The following is a 21,433-nucleotide window of genomic DNA, read 5'->3' as shown; positions in this document are numbered from 1 at the left end:
GCCTGCTGAAGCACTTGGGAGAGAGGGCCCTGCACCTCTCCTGGGCATCACACTAGAGCTGGTCCAGCTTTTATGGCCACAGGGTATGAGAACAGAACACCGGTTTCACTCCTGAGGCATCGGTGAGCTAGCTAGGGTAGCTAGAGCTCGCCCTAGTAGTGTGGGTAGAGAGAACTCGTGGTCAGCTATCACCCAGGTCTGGATCTAGAGCTTTGAGTTAGCCCACCCCAATATCTATCCCATCAATGAACTGCTGGAGCAGATGAAGGGGCTGGTGCAGATGCAAAGCTGCAGGACCTCCATGACACAGGGAAACAACAGAATGCCTAAGAGAAGGAGTCTCAGTGAGGATCCAGTACTGATAACGTAGCAGAACCCAGAGGCCTCGAAGCAGATCAAGGACTCATTTCAATGAACATTAGCAAATAAAGAAGCGTGGACAAAAGGGCAAACTGTGGGACACACAGTGACACACTATGGCTTCCACAATGAGATTTTTTTCTTCTGGGGGTAAGCTGCAATGGTAGAGGAAAGTTATAAAGGGATGGAGATAAGTGGGGTTGGGGTACATGATGTGAAATTCACAGAGAATTGATTAAAAAGTTAAGTAAAAAGAGTTACTCTACTACACATCATATATGAGAGTATGCGAGGTCAAGACATGGGTTGGTTGTGCAGATTCTCTTTATTAGGATAGCAGATGCTGAAGTGAGGCCTACAGGAGGTTCTGTGTTTGAGAGAATCTCATCTCTGCAGTCATTCAATGTTTGGTGGGTGTAGGTTTGTGAGCATTGAGGTGTAAGCATTGAGCGTCTGTCGTGCTTTTGTTAACACACTTTGAAGTGAGCTCAAGTGTAGGAGGTGGTCATAAGAAGCACAAGATATGTGAATTTTGAGCACGTAGATATTTCTAGACCTTCTTATCAACTTTGAAACCAGAACTTAAAATAACAGCACAGACAATGATTGCAGGCATTCACACTGCCTACTTTGAGCAGTCTTTTTTTTTTTTTTTTTTTTTTTTAGGTTTAGACCAGCTCAGAAAGCCATGAGTCAACCTCGGCATCCACACTCCTTTCCCTCCCTTCAGAATCAGTGGCGTGAGCCTAGTGATGTCACCACAGCAGGACTGGGATGTGACGTTCTGAAGAGGCAGAACAGCGGAGGCTGCCAACAGCTGAGGCAATCAAGGCTGGTGACTCATCCCATTCCCAGGATGGCTTGAGGAAGAATGGCTAGTACTCTTGACAACAGAGCCCTTTCAGAGTTCTGCTTTTTTAATCAAATGAGAGTATGCTAATGGAACTTGTCTGGTGTTATTAGATCAGTCTGTATACTAGGCCTCTGAATATCCACATCCATCTGACTCAGAATGTAACTCAGAGTGGGCGATTGTCTATAGGGCGGGCAGTCTCCAGGCTGGCATGATGGTGACACACAGCCAGGACAGCAACAGATGCTAAGCAAAGGCCTAGTGAATAAACTTGAAGGGTGAGTGGATACAGGGCTAAAGGATGAAAGATGGATGGACAAATAGATGGACAAAGATGGATGGATGGAGACCAATATGGTAAAGGAGATAAAGCTTGGCTTGGAATGGGGAAAACAAAACAAGATATTGTGCTCCCTGTGGTCTTGATAAATTTATAGCCTAGTATCCTGGTACCCAGAATCCCAGCATTCAGCAGGCTAGGGGGGGAAGACTGTGATGTTGGAGCAAGTCTGGACCATTTAGCAAATTTCATCCCAGCCTCAGCTACATATTAACTGAGACCCTGCTTATAAATATATGAGTAAGTAAATATCAGGAAAGAGAAGATGGGGCAGGGAGATTGCTCAGTTGGGACAAACAGTTCCCCAGGCAGAAAGGAGGATGGAGATGGCAGCAAATGTTAATGCTTAGAAAGACCAAGCTAGTTCCATGGCCAGTGATAGGGCGGGGGTCATCATAGTCAAGGCCATTGCAGACAGGATTTCCTGTACAACTGAAATGCCTCAGATTCAGTGAATTACTGTTTTCCCTTTTTTAAGTTAAGAGGTTGCAGATCAATACGCAAGGAGAAGAGTGTCTGGCTATGTACTCAGGATCTCCAGACAGGGCCAATGGGACATAAGCGTGCTGGACTTTGCCCAGGGCCAGTGGAGACTTGAATGAAGGCTTTAAGTGGAGGAAAGAGAAATGAAATGTGTTTTTCCATGTGGTGTGTGTGTGTGTGTGTGTGTGTGTGTGTGTGTGTGTGTGTGTGTGTGTGTGTAAGCTTACATAGGGAATGTAGAGGCCAGAGGGCTACAACCTTGGAGTCCTACGTGATAGTTCACAGTGAACGTCTTCCAAGCCTGTCTCTCTGTGAGACTGAGCTAGGAGCCCCTATGCAACCTCCTGAAACATCTGTAAGACTCGTTCTGCAACATCTGTCTTCTACATAGGCTATGGACTTCTACAGACTTTTGTATGTGCAGAAGTCTCTCGAACCTGCTTATAGCTCAGCCTTCACCATCTAATTCTAATATTTGCCTGTCATTTAATCTTCATAGCATAGCAATAAGGTAAACTAATTGCTGCTCATCTTAGACAGAGAAAAGCTAACTCATAGATTGCTAGCTACTCAGGCACGCAGCCCCTCTGAGCTCATGGAAGTGGGATTCACATCCCATTCTCTTAATGGCTTTTTATCCTATTCTGTAAGCTGGCACTTAGCAGAAATCTTAATGAATAGATGGATGATTGTTCTATAAAAAAAATGCTGTAAATGTTAGCTGTTAATGGAATTTCAGAATCTAGGAGGAATCATATGACATCTTAGAGATGATTTCAAATCCCAATCAAATACCGATTACAAAGGCTATGTTATTGTCCATCCACTGTAGAGCCATGCAGACTGTAAGCAGTGTTTTCTTTTTCACTCCATAGAGTATCCACAACAGCCGCTTCTTTCAATGTTCCCTTTCTTTGTTGTTTTCTCCCACCTCTGCTCTGCTCCCCCACCTGCCCTTCATGAAGATACCCTGAGAACCTCTTATATACTAAGATCATGTGAGATAAGGTCACCTAATAACGGGTAGCCATGCACTCTCTGCCCTTGGAGAATGTTTGAACTATAGAAGTGTGACTTGAAATGTAACAAACCCCGCAAATATACAACAGTATAGTGATGCTTCTTGAGACAAAGAGGCTGGACGACGTCCTTCAGGGATGTGACAGTGCAAGGCAGATGTGAGGAGTGAGGAGTCACTGTGACCCAGAGGTGTGCAGTCCTGACACTGCATGAGTGGTGAGGCTGAGCGTGCCATGGGCGGCGGAGATTACAGGGAGGAACTCATAGATAAATGCAGAGGCTGGTAGTTGGAGAAGTCTAAAATAAAAAATGGGATTGCCCCAGTGTAGGGGAATGCCAGGGCGGGGAGGCTAAAGGGGTGGATGGGGGAAGCACCCTCATAGAAGCAGGGGGATGGGGAATGGGATGGGGGCTTCCAGAGGGGGAATCAGGGAAGGGGATAACATTTGAAATGTAAATTAAAAAATCATATAATATATATCGAAAAAATGGGACTGGAGGTACATATGTGACAGTTTTAATGAGAGGGGACAGAGGAGGGATCAACACCAATAAAGATCAATACAGAAAGAATTTAAAGACAGAATTGCCACCCAGGTCAGAGGACAGCTCAGGCTGAGAGTCCTGTGGAAAGACAGCTCCTTTGCAGACAAAGAGGAAGGGAGGTGGGGTGCTGTCACTTTCTCTCTCTCTCTCTCTCTCTCTCTCTCTCTCTCTCTCTCTCTCTCTCTCTGTGTGTGTATGTGTGTGTGAGTGTGTATCTGTGTGAGTGTGTGTGTGTGTGTGTGTGTGTGTGTGTGTGTGTGTGTGTGAGAGAGAGAGAGAGAGAGAGAGAGAGAGAGAATATCTGTCTGACCTTATCTGTTCTATACTCCCTATGCCTGGGCATGTTCTGAGTGTAAGATATGAAAGGTACAAAGAAATCTAGATTTGCTTTATTTATAAATGCATTTCAAGAAGAGAGACGGCCAGGAGAAACCTGATTTCTGACCAGGAACTCAAACCATCTTCCTGGAGGCCTGATCCTTCCCTGTTTCTCTGGAAATTCTTGTGTGTGCTGCTGGGAAGGGATCGCTGTTCTTCATAGTGTTCTTCTATGGTGTTTTGTCACCCAGCTGCTATTTGACTTTAGCAGCAACAGGCAAGGCCATGCAAAATATCATGCACATTTTATAGCAGAAAAAAACAAAAACAAAAACAAAAACCGAGGCACTATGCAGTTAAGTGATGAAAGAAAGCGACCAGACTTGGAAATAAAAATAAGTAAAAAGAAACACAAAATATACCCCTAGCTCAAAGTCACAGCACCATGGCCTGGGTGCAGGAGAGCTGGTGGGCAGATCAACTCAGTTACACTCAATTGCAGATTCAGGGCTTTGAGTGGGCCCACCCCAACATCTACCCCAACTATGAACTGCTGGAGCATGTGAAGGGGCTGGTTCAGCAGATCCAAAGCTGTAGGATCTTCATGACACAGGGAAACAGCAAGGGTATCCAAGAGGAGTCCCCATGAGGAGTCAGTATTGACAGTGTAGCTGAAGCCAGAGGCCTAGAATCAGACCAATTACTCAATGAACATGTGCGAGAAAAGTTGTTTTGGAGAAAGGGAGACACTGAGGGAGACACTACGGCACACTGCAGCTTTCAGAACAAGACGTTTTTGGGTTTTGCTTTATTTTTGTGTTGTTTTGTTTTGTTTCCTTTAGGTGGGTCACAGGGGTCAAGGGGCAGGGAGATGACGGTGCATGAGGTGAACTTCACAAAGAATCAATAGAAACAAAGTTTTAAAAGGTCACAGGACTGAAGCAAGCATGATGGTATGGTGCAGTGCAGTTGACAGAGACCTGTGAGGAAGAACTCAGAGCAAAACGAAAGCTCAACTGTGCTTGTCATCATGGCGTGAGGAACCCAAACATGCTTTCTAGTGGGGTCCCAAGATGTTTCCAACCAAGCTCTCATCATTTACAGTCTTGGTGGAAAAATTCAAATAGAGCTGTTTAAACACCTCAAGATCAGGTGAGACCTAGGGAGATGGCTCACTTGGTAAACTACCTGCTGTACAAGGATCAGGACCTGAGTTCAGAGCCCCCCAGCACACATTTTTAAAAGCCAGCTGTGGCTTTCCACTAGTGGAACCTCACTGCTGGGAAGGCTAAGGCAGGAGGTTCCCTTGAGTCACAGGCCATCCAGTACGGCTGAATGAGGAATATTAAAGTTCAGTGAGGGACCCCGATTCAGAGGTCAGATGGAAAGTAAACGAGGGGGACACCTGATGGGTCTCCACCCACATGAATACACTCATGTGTACACGGGCACGCACGAATAACTTATGCAGATACAGAGCTAACATAACACTGTAACTACACCATCAGTTTGAAATGAAAAAGGGAGGCAAATTGCTGCATGAAGGGCACACTGCTCGTAAGCATGACTCGACTTCGAGGGCTCTCTTGCATACTCTCAAATATTCGGCATTGTTCACGTGGTCAGCAAAGGTTAGAAGAGGTTTGCTGTTGGCTGACTACTTGAGGACAACGGCTCCAGCTTACTTGGAATCAGTCAAGTGTTCATTTACCAGTATGTGTCATGAGACATTAGTATGCCTTGCCTTTCTGGTGTGGCATTCCTGTCGCCCTTCCTAAGAGGTTGCATCCCTGCTCAATGCTCCCACAAACAGAATCTCAGAGCAAGTACTGTGAGCGTACTTGCCGTACGTCTATCCAGGCAGTTCTCCACACCTGTTCATTTCCTTCTCATTCAACCCTATTTCTTTGCTTTGTCTATGGCTTAGAAATCTTTAATCTCATAGTTCTTCGTGTCATTCTTTTAAAAGAGAGGAAACATGCCTTTATACACAGGCTCTAACTAGCCACATTCGTTTTATTGCCTACAAATTCATCATACAGATTTTCTTTCACTCCACTGATTCACGGTTACATATGACATAGTTGGAAGAGATGGCTCCCTTCATTTATACCTCAGAAAAGAAAGATAAAGGTTGCATTTCTAACTGTGTCAAATGCCCAGCTAAGGAGGAGGCTAGATACCTGTTATTTTTTATTCTTTAAAAAGTGCTAACAATAGCTTGTGGCAGTGGTAGCACATACTTTTAATTCCAGCACTTGAGGCAGAGGCAGAGGCAGAGGCAGAGGCAGAGGCAGAGGCAGAGGCAGAGGCAGAGGCAGAGGCAGAGGCAGAGGCAGAGGCAGAGGCAGAGGCAGAGGCAGAGGCAGAGGCAGAGGCAGAGGCAGAGGCAGAGGCAGAGGCAGAGGCAGAGGCAGAGGCAGAGGCAGAGGCAGAGGCAAGTAGATTTCTGTGAGTTCCAGGCAAACCTGGTTTACAGAGGGAATGACTATATAGTGAGACCCTGTCTTAAAACAAGCAAGCAAGCAAACACACACACACACACACACACACACACACACACACACACACACACACTGAAATGCTAACAAATTTCTGTTAACATGTGTAGATCATGCCAGTATCTAGAAACTTGCAAAAAAACTGGAGTTGTATAGCTTCCTTAGAAATGCATTACATCAAGAAGCTATAGCTTTAAGCTTCACCTATTTCAGTAGCAATGACATCCCAAATCTAAAGTGTTCAACCTTACTTGAACTAGACACCAGACTCCAGACAACTGAGAGGACAGTAGAGACTATGTCATATTCATCAAGAGATGATGAGCTATATAATGTGTGTGGATTCAGTGGCTGTTTGGAGTACTTCTTATTTACTTCAAGATCCCTTGTCCTGCTCTAAAGGTAGAGTCCTTCTGTGCTCACACTGCCACTTGTCACTCTTTCACATGGTTGGTATTTAATCATGATCTATTAATTCTGCTGGAAATGAATAATTATCCAACAAACTTGAACTTGGACTACAAAAATAAACAAAACCAAAAACAAAGTAGTTGCTGAGGAGATGGTTTAGTTAGTAGAGTGCCTGCACAGAAGTATAAGGACCAGGTTTGCTCCCTAGAATCCACACAGAAAAGCTGGTGGTCATCGTGGTGCAGGCTTATAATCCCAGCACTTCAGAGTCAGAAAGGCAGATGTCTGAGGCTTACAAACCAGCCAGCCTTTCCTACTTAATGGGCTGTAGGCCAGTAAGAGAACCCCTCTCAAATCAAAAACAAAACTAAAACAGTAGATAGTGATGGAGGACTGACGCCCAAAGTTGACCTGTGCCCTCCACATGCATTACACTTATGTGCACATAAGCATAAATGTACTTCTGTATACACATGCATTTATACACAAATAAAGGAGGGAGAGAGAGAGAAGGGGAGGAGAGCAGAGGAGGAAGAAGGACAGAAAGACAGAGAGAGAAAGAGAGAGACAGAAACAAAGACAGATACAGAGAGAGACAGAGAGGGGATTGAAACAATTTCTTCACAGTTGAAACATTTCATACTGGTGGGGGGCTTCTTAAGACTTAGGAAGTTCCTAGATGTAGCTCTTTAAGTCTCAGGAAATAAACAACTCAGGAGTCTTAGGAAGTCACTGAAAATTACTAGATTCACAAGGTCCTTCCATCACTAGGGCTATACAAATATAAGCAGTAAGGGTGGGTTGCTAAAGAGAGGAGACTCTGATCTGTAGATCTGTCTTGCTCAGAAACTTGAACTCAATTAAAGCGATCTTCTCTTCAGACAGTCCCCAAATCAGGTGGCTCACAGTGTCTTTATGCCACTTTTTCACTTTTATGCACAATCCAGCAAGATGTTCTAGGAACATAGGGATGAAAATGTTTGGCTACAAATACAAAGGTAGACTTTTTATAGCATAGCTGCTGAGGGCCACAAAGCACTGGTCCCTCCATATGAAGCTGGACAAAAAGTTTTTCTAAAACAGTAGTTATTCTTTCATTGTGACAGAAATCATAGATGGAATCTGTTAATCTTCTTCTGGGAATTGCTTTCTGCACCTGTGTTCACAGGATTTCTGCAACTATATAAATATAAGAGATAGCCGAAAGGCAAAGAGAAAAGACCTATTTTTGACTTATGTTTCAGCAATTCCATTTCAGAATTGATTAACTCCATTGTTTTTAGGCCTGTGGTTACCCAGCACATCATGGTGGGAGCACAGAGCAAAGGAAAACTGCTCTTCTTGTGGTTTGGAATGGAAACAGAAACAGGTGGACACAGTATGTCCCCAGTGACCCAAGACCTCCCACTCTTGACCTTCTACCTCTTAAAGTTCTACTCTCTTGTAATAGCATCAAGCTGGAGCGCCATTATGTGTCTAATGGTTCAGATCATTACAAGATCCCTAATAAGTGCTAAAGGTTTAACTTTAGCTATAAACATAATGCACCAAACACTTACTGTAGAATTCCTAGAAATTACTAGAATTGAGTTTGACTTTATTTAAATAATGCTTACCACCTTTTGAACAAAAAATTAAAGCCCAGCAATAAACAATTTTAATCTAAATATATACCAAAAGGGAGTTATGGCATGTTTTATCAGGTTGGAATGTCAGTATAGTGTTAATAACCAAAAGTGATGCATTCACATTATCTATCTCATGACTGAGGCAGTGTGTGTGTGTGTGTGTGTGTGTGTGTGTGTGTGTGTGTGTGTGTGTGTATGTGTGTGTGTGTGTGTGTGTGTGCTAGTCTAGGCTGACATTAGTCTCTTTACTCCATGACAGACCTGTGACCTCAAACCCATGGACAGGCTGTGTGAATATATGCTGAGACTAGGAATGGGGTGGATAGGCCTGGCTCTTTGCCTGGTATTTGGATCCAATATGAAGCACCTCTTCTCAGTGCTCCTCTAAGTCTACATTATCTCCTTCTCAAATGGACTCTGCTGAGCAAAGAATGTTTCCTTCCTGTCATCACTTTGGGCTGCTGACAAGGGGTTAGTGGCTTCAGGATCATTAGGCTTCAAGTCTTTCTTTATGTTGCCAAGACATGAATGGAGTCCTTGAGTTGAACAAGGCTGGGATACTTGTATGATTTTTGTTTGCTTGTTTGTTTGGTGTTCGTCAGTTAGTTGTTTTTAAATGAAAGTCCTTTAAAAAAAAAGAACTATTTATTTATTTTAAGTATATGAGTACACTGTGCCTGTCTTCAGAAACACCAGAAGAGGGCATCAGATCCCATTATAGTTGTGAGCCACCATGTAGCTGTGGGAATTGAACTCAGTACCTTTGGAAGAACATAACCACCAAGCCATCTCTCCAGCCCCCTGCTTGTTTGTTTTTGATATAAGGTCTTCCTGTGTATCCCAGGCTGGCCTAGAATTTACAATTCTCCTGCCTCAGATTGTGAAATGCTGTAATTAGAGGAAAATGCTCCCAAATCTGGCTTTTTTTTAAAAAAAAAATCAATCCCTCTCTTGGTATAGCAGGGCTCCTAAACAAGGCTCAAATTGCGAAGCAGATGCTTCTGAGCATGTCGTGAGGGAAATGATCGTCAGTCAAGGTTCACCCAGGCTGGTACCGTACACTCTGCACTCCAGTCACTGTAGTGTGCTTTCATGGAAGCATGAGAAGGCACATCTATGTTAAGACATGAGGCCATGCTACATGAAGAAAAGCTTGAGGGAAAACCGTTTTTGTTGATATAAGATTCTAACTGCTCCCTTGCATGACGTCTCATGATCTTGGCCATGGATAAGGAAACATTGTATAACTTTAATATCAACATAAAAGGAGAATATGTCTGCACTGTGTGTTTTTAACATTAAAGATGTTTGTGTAGATCATGTGCTGGGCAAAAATCATTAAAATGCTGGCAAAGGAAATTGAGAATAAGAGAGGAAAATCCCTGAAGCCTAAAGGGAGTAGGCTCATGCTTCAGGCACAGCCACTTCTCAAGAGCAGCACTGGGCAAAAAGATGGATAAAATGCTTTCACATCCTTCCTCGTAGTACATAAAATGGCAAGTATTTCATGCATGTAAGAATTTTAAAAGTACCAAGCAATTCTACTTTGTTGAAATTTAATAAACTTCTAAAAGTTTATGAAACAGCAATGGCTATATTACAGAAATACAAGCTTATGTTTGATCAGTAAAAGTGACATCCTCAACAGTCAGTATCCTTTAGGCCACGTGTACCCATAAGCATGTGGAGGATAATGGAATTTTAATGGTGCAAACCCCTGATGTCTTGTAGATGACTTCTAAGGAGCTCCTCTGGATCTGGTGTCATAAATGTCTAGCAATACAAAGAAAGGTATGTACCCCTCTGTCTCTCTCTGTGTATCTCTTTGTCTCTGTCTCTGTCTCTCTGTGGCGCTCTCTCTCTCTCTCTCTCTCTCTCTCTCTCTCTCTCTCTTTCTCTCTCTCTCCCCCTTTTGAGATAGAGTCTTGCTATGTAACCCAGGTTGAGCTTGACCTCATGATTTTCTTATATCACCCTCCCACAAAATGTATTTTTATATACTATTCAGGGAACATTCATCTATAAATAGAGCAGATCTGCACTCAGATACAGTGGAGAAGGAACTTGCTCAAGTTCAACAAGAGGATATGTTAAAATGTGTGCTTTCTCTCTGGCAGGAACGGTCTGCATTGCTGTAGTGGGAACACAATTCTGACCTGGCCCATGCTCATTTAGGAACCCCCCTCTCCTTCTATAACAGTCATGTGTAGTTCAGATCTGTCCCCTACCCTTTATTGGATAACCTTGTGGCCTAATTCTGCAAATTAGACAAGCCTTTTCCCTGCACATAGTGACAGGTCCAGAAGGTAACACAAGTCCTGGCTTTTCAAAAATCCTCCCTTTTATTTGTGTTCAGAAAAAACAAGAAAGAAAGATGCTCTTGATTATCTTGAGATCATCGGCTGCAGGGTCAACGGCTGCCTCGGGGTTGAAGAAAATTAGAAGGAAAAACAAAACAATGAAACCCAAGAGCCATTTGTGATCTCTGGCATGCTGCAAGCTGCCAGCCCTGACTTCTCCTTCTCAGTATTGCCTAGAAGTCAAAATCCTACGCAGACTCCCTCCTCTGCAACAAGTACATGGCTCCAGCTTTAGGGGACAGCTCAAATCCCCAAACCCAAATGAGAATAGGATAAAAAGTTAATGAAATTTATCAATAATCTTCTAATCAATACAAATGTATGGGTACATATTTGTATATGTGTATTATGCATGTATGTAAATATGTATGCACATATATATGTATGTATGCATATACCATGTATGTATGATGTATGCATGCATTTATGCATGTAAGTATGCTTGTATGTAAACCTTTCATAAAATGACTAGCCATGTACCAGCAGTTACTTCAAGACAGTAACCCTGTGGGTATGTTAGATTTTTATCATATCTCTAGACATCTTAATTACTTTGCCAGAGAGAAAGGCTGGAATTAGAAAATAAATATGCCTAATGATTAGAAGAGAGGGCACAAATCTAGACATGGATTTAAAAGTCATGCAATTACTTCATGGGAAAGAAATTTCAGTCTTACACTTCTAACTAAGCTTACATCAGGACAGTTGGTTTCCAGCCCCAGGCTCTCCCTCCTCCTGTCCAGCTAACAAAGACCCTTTGTCTGGGCATGGGTTTCCCACACAAGTCAGGGGCAGTAAGCTTGGGAGTCTCACAGTTGTGTCAGACGTGATGGCGAGAACCTGGGTTCTGTGTCACCACTAAACCACTCTCATTGCATTCCTGCAGACACCTGAATTTGACATGTTATGTCATTATGCAAAATAATGAACTTCCCTTCTTAATTAAGGCAGTTGAGGTTTTGTCGCATTCGAAACAAAAATAATCATTGCTGATAAAAAAAAAAGTACAAATTTGGCCACAGACTCTTCAGACACATTAAAACAATGAGTTCGGAAGGAGGAAATAGGCTCTTTTACACTTAAACTTTTTGAAACAGCTAATGGACTGAGAGAGAGAAAGAGGGCTCCTAAGGAAATTGTTATAATTAAAAATCCCCCAGAAATGATGAGCTGGAAGAGGGCTCAGTGGGGGATTAAGTACGTGTCATACAAGTTCAAATCGCCAGGACCCATGTAAATCCAAATATGGGAGCACATGGCTGCAGTTCCAATGTTTCTGCATAGGATGAGAGGGAGAGGTGGACCAAGCCCATGCATGGGTCAGTTACTCTGGCATACTCAATAGTAAAAAATAAAGAAAAAAGAGAAACCCCTATATTAAACAAAATAGAAAGTAAAAAGTAACATTTTAGATTATCTTCTGACTTCTACATATGCCCTGTAGCGTCTCTCTCTCTCTCTCTCTCTCTCTCTCTCTCTCTCTCTCTCTCTCTCTCTGTCTCTCTCTGTCTCTCTGTCTCTCTCTCTCTCTCTCTCTCTCTCACACACACACACACACACACACACACTCACACTCATATATGAAAAGTTCAGGAAATTCCAGAAAGTTTAGAATACTGGAGCAGAGAATGCCTCAAACTCCTACCTGCCTTAAAGTGAATTTCCCTGAAACCCTGAAATGATCTATTTTAAAAAAGTTCCATTAAAGTGGTAAATAATACCTTTTCTGATTAAAGGCAGAATCACAATTACCAAAAAACGAGGAAGCAGCATCAGTTACAGCCACTCATTTGGGGAGACAGCCAGTTGTCTCTCATTTTACCATAAACTATTCCATTGAGAAACTAAGAATCAGCTTGGAACCCAGAGCCACATATGCTCGGAAGCCTTGTTACAAAAAGTGATCAGTTCCCAAAGACAGTCCACAAAAGACCACTTTGCTCCAAATGGACTGGAGGCATGGTGAGAATCATGGAGGAGACTAGAACCTGTGAACGCCCGTTGGACCTCACAATACTATTCCAAGCTCAGCAATCCAGAACGTTGACATGGCCATGCAGCATGGACGCACTGCTCCATCACTGCCTGTCTGAATCTGTACACTGCAAAATGAGGCTTCCTGGAAACCAGGGTTTGAGTAAAAGATCCATCTAATAATAAGTGGGAAACCAGACAAGTTTATATTGAAGCTTTTCCCTACGTCTATTTTCATTTTTCTTGCATTCTGCAGGTTCCAAGGGGTGCAGATATACAATGAATGTACAGTTCTGTTCCTGCATCAGTGAGGTATCTGGGTCTGGGGAAAGTTGATTTTTAATCACTGTTGGTAAAACTGCCTCCCAGGACCCCCTTGTGCAGTATGGACTGAAACCAAAAGAGGTCAGGCTCTCTGGCCCAGCAATGGAAGGGATCCGAGGCTTCCCAAAACACCTTCCTAGGAAAAGGAAACAAGCTAAGGGCAAACACAGAGAAAATAATTGTTCAAATAGAGAAACAAACTAACTAAACAAGAGCCTAAATAAATACTCACCAATAAAGTAATGGCTACAATGATATATCAATGCTCTGGGATCCTAGGCCACATTAGATATATACAGTATATACAGTAGGACACAGACAGATGCTACACAGTCATCATGCTCTCCCTCTCTTGCTAAACTTCCAGACTGGAATTCTCAATCCAATCCCTCTGGTTATGGCTGCATTTGAAGATGAAGTTTTGAAAGGACTCATTAAGGTAATACGTGGTCAGAGTGGGCTCTAAGCCAACATTTCTGATGCTCTCATAAGAAGAAATTAGGACTCAATCATAAGCAGAAGGAAGATCATGTGAAGACAAGGAGAGAGCACAGCCACCTGCATGGCAGGAGAAGCTGCAAAGATCCCGAGTGTCCCGACACATTGCTCTTAGCTCTCTCTGTCCCAGACCTGCGAGGAAAGACGTTCCTGATGTTTAAGGAACCAAGACTGCCTGGGTGTAGCTGAAGCCAATGAATCCTCATTATTCGATGTCAGAAAACCACTAGGTGTGGGCACATAGTGCGCAAAGTCCATGGAAAAGCAAGTGGAAGGTCCTTACCCTGTCGGGTACCAGTACACGTGGGTGGAGAGAGATTAGTCTTAGTCGTGGGACTGAGATGGTGACTAATGGGGATTTTAGCCTTAGAAAATCAAAGGGTCGTTAGTGTGCCAGGATCATTTGTATAGCAAATTTCAAAAACCATGCTCAGGATGGGCAGGTGGGTCACTGGTAGACCGAGCTGACACAAACAAAACTCTGGGTCTTTCTCTGAAATGTCCAAAAAATTACAAGTGGTCAAGGAGAGGGTGAAAACAGAAGGGAGAGAAAGGAAAAAAAAGCATAAAGGAGAAAAACCAAGAGCAATCTTCTTCTGTGGCATTGTCCTGAGCACCCGTACAACACACTTTACCGGGTGAGTCTAACTCTCTCGGGTGTACTGCATGCCCATAACCCTCTTTACACTCTCAAGGTGCACGTCACGGCCCCCATCAGTGTCTCTCAAAGGACCAGCATGTCACCTGTATCCTCCCAAACTTTAGCAGTTTAAAAGTCAGGTTGCAATCATGACACGAAGTTCGTCCTTTAAATCGTGTAAAGGGGACAATAGCCAAGACCCATTTTCTGTAAAACTCTAATGAAAATAATTTTATCCAATTCTGTACCCACTGAGTTTTCAATTCCTTGAGCCACAGTAAGATCTAAGTCAACCTTCTGACGCCTTCTGGCAGGCCTGTACCTTTTCATGGGCTTGGGCGAGCACTCTCTCTCCAGGTTGGAGCAGGTGTGTTTCACATACATGGCATTGTAGGAAGTGTGGGTATAGTCATTTTCATCGCTGTAGTCAGGGCCAAGTAATGTCCGGGCCCAAGTCCCCATGTCATAAGGAGGAAGAGTTCCTCCAAATTCAGAGGGCAGAAACTCAGGGTGTATTAGCTGGTGAAGGCTGTTCAAGTTGTTCCCATGTAGGAAAATCTGGAAAGGAAGAAAAATAGCCAACATAGAAAATTAAAATATGACTAACTGTTTAATCTAATATACAATTTAGCAAAGACAAATTGGAAATGTCTCTGGTGACCATGGTGTTCAAAGGGGCAATTATGTGGTGCCCATGGCTAACTCATTATAAAAGGATATTTTATTGCTTAGAAAATGGACTGTACTGATAGTCGTTTTTATAAAAGGAAGTTTAAAAATAGATTGGACATTGTTTGCCCACTACACAAATTTGTGCATTCAGTCATCTCCTGGTTATTCCTACTAAGAGTGGAACAGGAATATCAAATGCTTCAAAACTGCTCATGTTTTGGGTACCCCTTTTCTCTCCGAGAACTCTGGTCCCCTGAACCTCTCTATTCCCAATCATCTTCTTAGGCCCAACCAAGAGCACGCTCTCCCTGAATATATTATGGGCTTTTCTCCATTCTGCCTCTCCTGCCCTCTCCGGGGCCCACCCATGCTGACTCTGCATACCCTTCCTCCCATCAACTCTTCTGTATTTGATGCTTCTAGTTCTGTTCCAATTCATTCCATTGGGTCTTAGGGAGAACAAGATGATGATGTTACCCTGCTATCCAGCATACTCCTTAGTTATAGGATGGTGTGTGTGTACTAGGCAGATGCTAAGTGGTTTCTACTCAGTGTAGACCTGAGAACGTGTTGTAGGAATTCCTTCGTAGCAGTTTTCCTCTCGCCTGCATAAAGTGCTGATACCCAAACACGTTTGTGTTTCCCAAGCACACAGTCAGTGTAGAATGATCCAAACTGGGCAAAGTGAAGAGTGGGGGAAAAGCTCCCGATTTCAGTTATTTTTCGATAAATCCACAAGTCACATGTATTAAGTAGATAATTGTCACTGACTACAATTTAGAAATTGACCTTGATAGTTGACTTAAATACATCTATAATAATATTGGTTATTATACACATTTCAAGCATAAAAAATGACATGCAATGCGCAAGTTACACACAATTAACTATCCGGAGTAAGTGGTACTCAAGTGGAATACCATCAATTATGCCTGGACATGCATGCCACAGCTGGCAATGAAGAAATTTAAATATGAATTTTAAAATACCCATATTTGGGTGTCAGCGACAAACTCCTGTTTCCCCATCCTCCGGTGTTCATTAGCCTGTATTGTAAATACCACCATAAAAGGAGAAGGGGAAAGAAGGTAAGTGTGGAGCCCTTCTGAGTGTGGCAGTGCCCAGGAAAGCAATGAGCATTGCTGTTGGATATGTCTGAAAGGTAATATTAAAAAAGATTTGCTGTGAATAAACTAAAATCTTCTGGCTTTTATGAAACTCTATAGTGCATGCTGGAGTATTAGAAGCACACCAAGTCCTGCTCTGGTGTTTACTGTAAGCATTTGTATTCACACATAATCAATTCTGAAAGGACAAGATGTACTGCTTAAGGTGACTGTTCTGGGAGCCCTCCTGATCCTGCAGTCCAATCGAAAGGAACACAGATATAGGGGACTGGACCCACTTTCCTGGGTTAGGAGTTCTAGAAACTCCCTGCTTTGCTTCAGCAGACTGTGTCTACTGTAGGAGGAATTCCCACCATCCCTATAGTAGGTAGAAAATGCAAGCACTGGGAAGCCTGAAGCCATGCTGCAAACAATGTTGGACACATGGTTCTTGGTACTGTCCTGAGGAGCCTATAGAATGTCTTATAAGATGCCTGCTTCTTGGTGCTGGTGATGTCTTGTTCTAAGTTCTGTTCTTGTTTGGAAACAGGAGCTTGTCCTTCTCCAATAGTCCACTACAATGTTCTCTAAAAACTAAGCTGTATTCAAGGCTTAAGAATTAAGAATCTTCACCCACTGTCAATGGCCAAAGGGATCCCTTATTGGTGGTGATGTTCTTACAATTGTCAGGGGCAGAGCAGATAGCAGTCCCTTGTTCTTCCTAGTGTGTTGCCTATTTTGGGAGCCAAAGCTCTTTTATGCCTAGGACTCATAAAAAACAAACCAAGTGAAATCAAATCCAGGCAGCATAACATGGGAGAAGGAAGACAAACAGAGACCTGCAGACTGCCATGGCATCCACAGACCTGCCCTCTAGCACAGATGAGCTATAAACACCTGCTTGCTGACATGTCAGGCATCGTGGATGGAGGACGTCACCAGTGGCTTGCCAGTCATGTGGCCAGCCTGCAGCTGGAGCCACCACAATGTGTGAGTAGGTTGTGGTCCGGTGGGAGAGAAAGAGAAGTGGAGCAGTTTGAGCATTATGAAGAGAGATGGAACTGCAGACCTGAGGGTGGAGAGAGTAGCCTGTTGTGGGTGACCAGCCCTGCTACCTAAAATCATGGTGATGTCACTGCCCAAGCCATGACTGAGGGTGATGTCTAAGTCTGTGGCTATGCAATGGCAGGAGTTGGTGTAGATGTTTGGGGCTCATATTACCATAGGATGTCACTGTTTTAGCACAGCTTCTGGGGACCATGTGGATGTCCAAGAGCTATGCAGAACTGGCCCTGTCCATCACTATATGTGGTGCTTGGCTGCTAGCAGCACCCAGAAGAGAGGTGGAGCTGGCCTTAAGGGCAAGTGTTTGGGTTTGCCAAGTGTGGGTGAGCCAGTCCTGGGGGCATAAGGGCGGGAGAGCCAACCCTGCCATTCATCTCCATGGGGTAGCATAGGCATACAGGTGAAGCATCCCCACCCCCTGCGCCTCACTATCTCCTGCTGTTGGGAAAGGTGGCCACAGGATCATGAGCTCTGGAGAGCCGGCCCTGCTGCAACACTTGGGAGAGCAGGTCCTGAACCTCCCCTGGACAGCACAGCGGAGCCAACCCTGGTGGGTAGGGGCACAGCTGAGCCAGCCCTGAGTGGCACCTGGTGGCACCTGGCTCTGCCATTTGTCTGCTCAGAGGTGATGGTGGTGGTGGTGGTGGTGTGTGAAGGGGGGAGGGGTGACCCCTTCCTGCCTCATCCCTCACCACCTGAAGCAGTCAGGAGAGCTGGCCCTGGGGTCATGAGAAGAGTTGAGCTGGCCCTGTCCCTCACTGCTGCACCCTCAGGAAAGCAGAGCCTGCACCCTACCTGGGCAGCACAGTAGAGCAGGCGAGCCAGCCTCCAGGGTAAGAGCAGGAGAGATTTGGCCCCATTGCTTGACTTTTGTGAAGTGGCATGGCTGAGGGGGTGATGTCCTTTTCTCCCTGCTCCCTGCCACTTGTGGTAATCAGGGGATCTGAACCCAAGGGAATGAGAGCAAGAGAACTGGCCCTGCCTCCTGCTGATGTTAGCATTGAGTGACCTAGCCAGAGCTGTGTCAGCTCTAGCACCCAGGCCCAGGTCCAGGTCTCTGAGAGTGTCCATCCCCAAATCTATATCATCTGTGAATGGTTGGGACTCATGACAGGGCCAGTCCTGCTGACCCAAAGCTGCAGGATCTTCATGACGCAGGGTAACAACATAATAACTGGGAGGTGTCCCAATAAGGATCCAATATTGATGGTGTCACAGAAGCCAGAGAACTTGGACCAGAATAATGACTCATTGCAGTGAACATTTGTGAATGAAGATGTGTGGACAGAGGGACACACTGTGGGTCAGACCATGGCATATTATAGCTTCCTCCATCAGATGCTGTCTGTGCTTTTTGTTGTTTGTTTGATTGATTGAGTGTGTGCATGTGCATGTAAGTGTGTGTGTGTGTGTGTGTGTGTGTGTGTGTGTGTGCAGAGAATTTCATATCATCAGCTACATAACTATAGATATCTTAGTTTGATTGGGATGACCATGCTGCTGTGTATTTATATATTAAACAGTTGCACCGTGTTCCTTAAACACATACCATGTTACTTGTCAAGTATGTTTTAGTAAAGCTAGTGGGGGGAAAAGACAAAGAGGGAAAAAGCAACTGAAGTCACCAAGTGTCTGGCACATGACTGGCGTTATGAATACGTTTTTATATAGAGTCTCACTAACTTGCTCCGAAGAGTCTGAGGTACGGGAGCTAATCTCCTCACACAACGAACAGGAAAGCCAGGCTCAGAGTAGTGATCGGATGCCTGTCACTCTGCTGTAGAGGATGTCATGCTATCTTGACTCTGATGAAAGAGGCTGGCTTCTCAAATGTTGACTGATGTCGTTATAACAAGCATTCTTCTGAAGATTATTACATTCAACAAACAGTGTTTTCAACCTTACAGATGATGAATCTGGCAGTTACCAAGATCCATGAGAGAAAAAAAAAAACATAAAGAACCACTTTTCACAGTCATGATACGGGGCAAAATGCTAGCTACTGACATAGTCCATGAACAAGAAGCAGCAACTGGGCGAGTGCCTATAATCCCAGAATTCCAGACACAGAGGTAGGAGCTCTAAGACTTTAAGGCTAGGGACTGGAGGGATGGCTCAGCACGTAAGAGCACTTGTTGCTACTGCAGAAGATCCAATTCTGTTTCCAGTACCCATGAGGTAGCTCACAATTTTCTGTAACTCCAGTCCCATGGTATCTGATTCCCTCTCTTGGCCTCATGGTTTACTCTATGCTGTTGTACATATGGATACACACATCCAGGAAAATCAGTATACATAAAGTAATAATAAATAAATCTTTGAAAAAGAATAGTGGCTAGCCTGTGTTACGTATTAAGACCTAACCCCCCCACACAAACAAACATATCCCACAAAAACAAGAGCCAAATCAAATAGGAGCAGGGTGTGGCTTCATGCACTATTCCTAAAGGCATTTGTAGCAAATTTGGCACCTGGTGTTTGAGTGCCTTCGAAGTTTCTTTTGGTTTGTCTGGTGCTCAGAAAAGAGCTCATTCTACACGATTATTGATTAAACACGGGTTATTTGCAAACTCCTGCTAAGGCGCAAATGTTCAAAAGTTGCACAACAATGGTGAAAGCTATAGGCAGGGGGTGAAGGGGGGTGTGCACACAGAAAAGCACCAACCCGCTGAGGAGCCTTTCTCCCCCATTTAGAATTTAAAAGACACTTCTTTCTCATTACCCGTTTTCTTGTCTTGTCTTTGAGGAATGGCTTGATGAGCGTGTACAGGGCATGGATGTACCAGGGCTGGTTGACAAAATGGACTCCTCCAAAGCGAGCAGGAAAGCTGTCCTGGGAAGGGAATACAAAGAGTGAGAGAGCACGTCAGTTACTGCCACTCAGTACAGCAGCACCTTAGGGGACAGCCTCTGGCAGAAGTCCCCACTTCCAGAGAAAGAAAGGGCTCGGATGCTCAGCTCCTGGCCTGGTTACCTTCCCCTGACTTCCTCTCTCATTCCTCCTCCCCCACCCCCCACTGCACAGCCTAATGTGTCCAGGCTAATCTTCCCAAAGGGCAGTGACTGACTCATCTAGGCGCAGAGAAGTACATGTGACCCAGACCATTAGAAGTCGGAATTTTTCATGGCATTGTATAACCTCGCTTCAGTTCCTGGTGGCTCTGAGTACAGCTCTGTCTCTGCTCTCCCTCCATTTTCTCTCCATCGTATTGTGTCAACTTGATAATAGTCCAGAGCTTGGACTTGCTGGGTGAGTGAGCAGGCTGCACAAGAAAGGGTTGTACAATGTCCCATAGGATCTAAGACGAGGTTCTCTCATGACACTGGTCTGACAGTATAAACTGTTGGTCACTTTCTGGATCCACCCTGGAAGCAGATCCTCAAGGAAAGATAATGTTGTGTGAATGTTGGTTGACCTCCCTCACAGAACAAGAGCCCCATCCTCTGCACAGTTTGCAAATATCAAGCCAAAACGGCGTTTTTTAAAATGGCTCTTAGTTTGGAATCCAGACCAGAACAGGAGTCTGTGACTTGTGACCTAGTAAACCTCTCTGAGACTTAGGGGTCCACAGGAGGAGGGATCTTGGGGAGGAAGTCTTGATGTGTGGTTTCAGCAGACTGGGTTTGTTACTACTAATGACATTTAGAAAGGGAAACACCTAAATTCTTTTTGGCCCACCAAAAAGTCAGTGAGGTTCATTGCAACAAACGTCTTGTAACATGTTAGCAAGACAAGAAGCAGGCAGCTAAGCATTCTCTCTGGGTGTAAAAAATACCGTGCCTGGATCACTCTTAACATCATAATGAGAGGGCTATTCATTTTTCCAGAACTCTCTGTATCTACAGGATTCCAAGGCATCTGCCACAAGGAGACCTGGTTCCAATGAAAGTATGTGGAACTGAACTTAAAGGCTGACATTTGAAAATCTTAAAAATAACTTCTATTCTAGCTAGACATTTTACAAAATAGGAAATAATGGAATGTTTTTTTTCTTTTTTCTTTTTTTTTTTTTTTTTGGTTCTTTTTTTCGGAGCTGGGGATCGAACCCAGTCTTTTTTTTTTTTTTTCGGAGCTGGGGACCGAACCCAGGGACCTTGCGCTTCCTAGTCAAGCGCTCTACCACTGAGCTAAATCCCCAACCCCAATGGAATGTTTTGAGGGTTAAACTAGAGAATCTCAGTTTATTCATTCAGTTCATCCATCTTGAGTTTTTGGAACTCAATGGAACCATGACTGAGTAAAGGGATTGGCAGATGACATTACCAAAGGAGATCTGGTGCAAATGCATTTTCATTCTGTGAAGGAGAGTGGAAGGGGCACAGGAAACAGTGTA

General features: G+C 44.0%; 1 protein-coding gene across 7 annotated transcripts in view; it reads right to left on the bottom strand.

Annotated features, from left to right (window-relative positions):
* The window catches only part of Clvs1 (clavesin 1), a 294,395-nt gene that overhangs the window by 8,587 nt on the left and 264,375 nt on the right, over nt 1-21,433 (bottom strand). For all 7 annotated transcript variants that reach the window (XM_063288103.1, XM_063288101.1, XM_063288104.1 and 4 more), the window contains 2 exons: nt 19,822-19,932; nt 14,579-14,814 (listed from right to left, as the gene is read on the bottom strand). In XM_063288103.1, coding sequence (XP_063144173.1) covers nt 14,579-14,814; nt 19,822-19,932 — 347 coding nt within the window. The remainder of the gene's footprint in view (nt 1-14,578; nt 14,815-19,821; nt 19,933-21,433) is intronic.

This window comes from Rattus norvegicus, chromosome 5 (assembly GCF_036323735.1).
Source record: "Rattus norvegicus strain BN/NHsdMcwi chromosome 5, GRCr8, whole genome shotgun sequence".
NCBI classification, from domain to species: domain Eukaryota; kingdom Metazoa; phylum Chordata; class Mammalia; order Rodentia; family Muridae; genus Rattus; species Rattus norvegicus.
The sequence above is the reverse complement of the archived record's forward strand: the minus strand, read 5'-3'. Positions and strand labels throughout refer to the sequence as shown.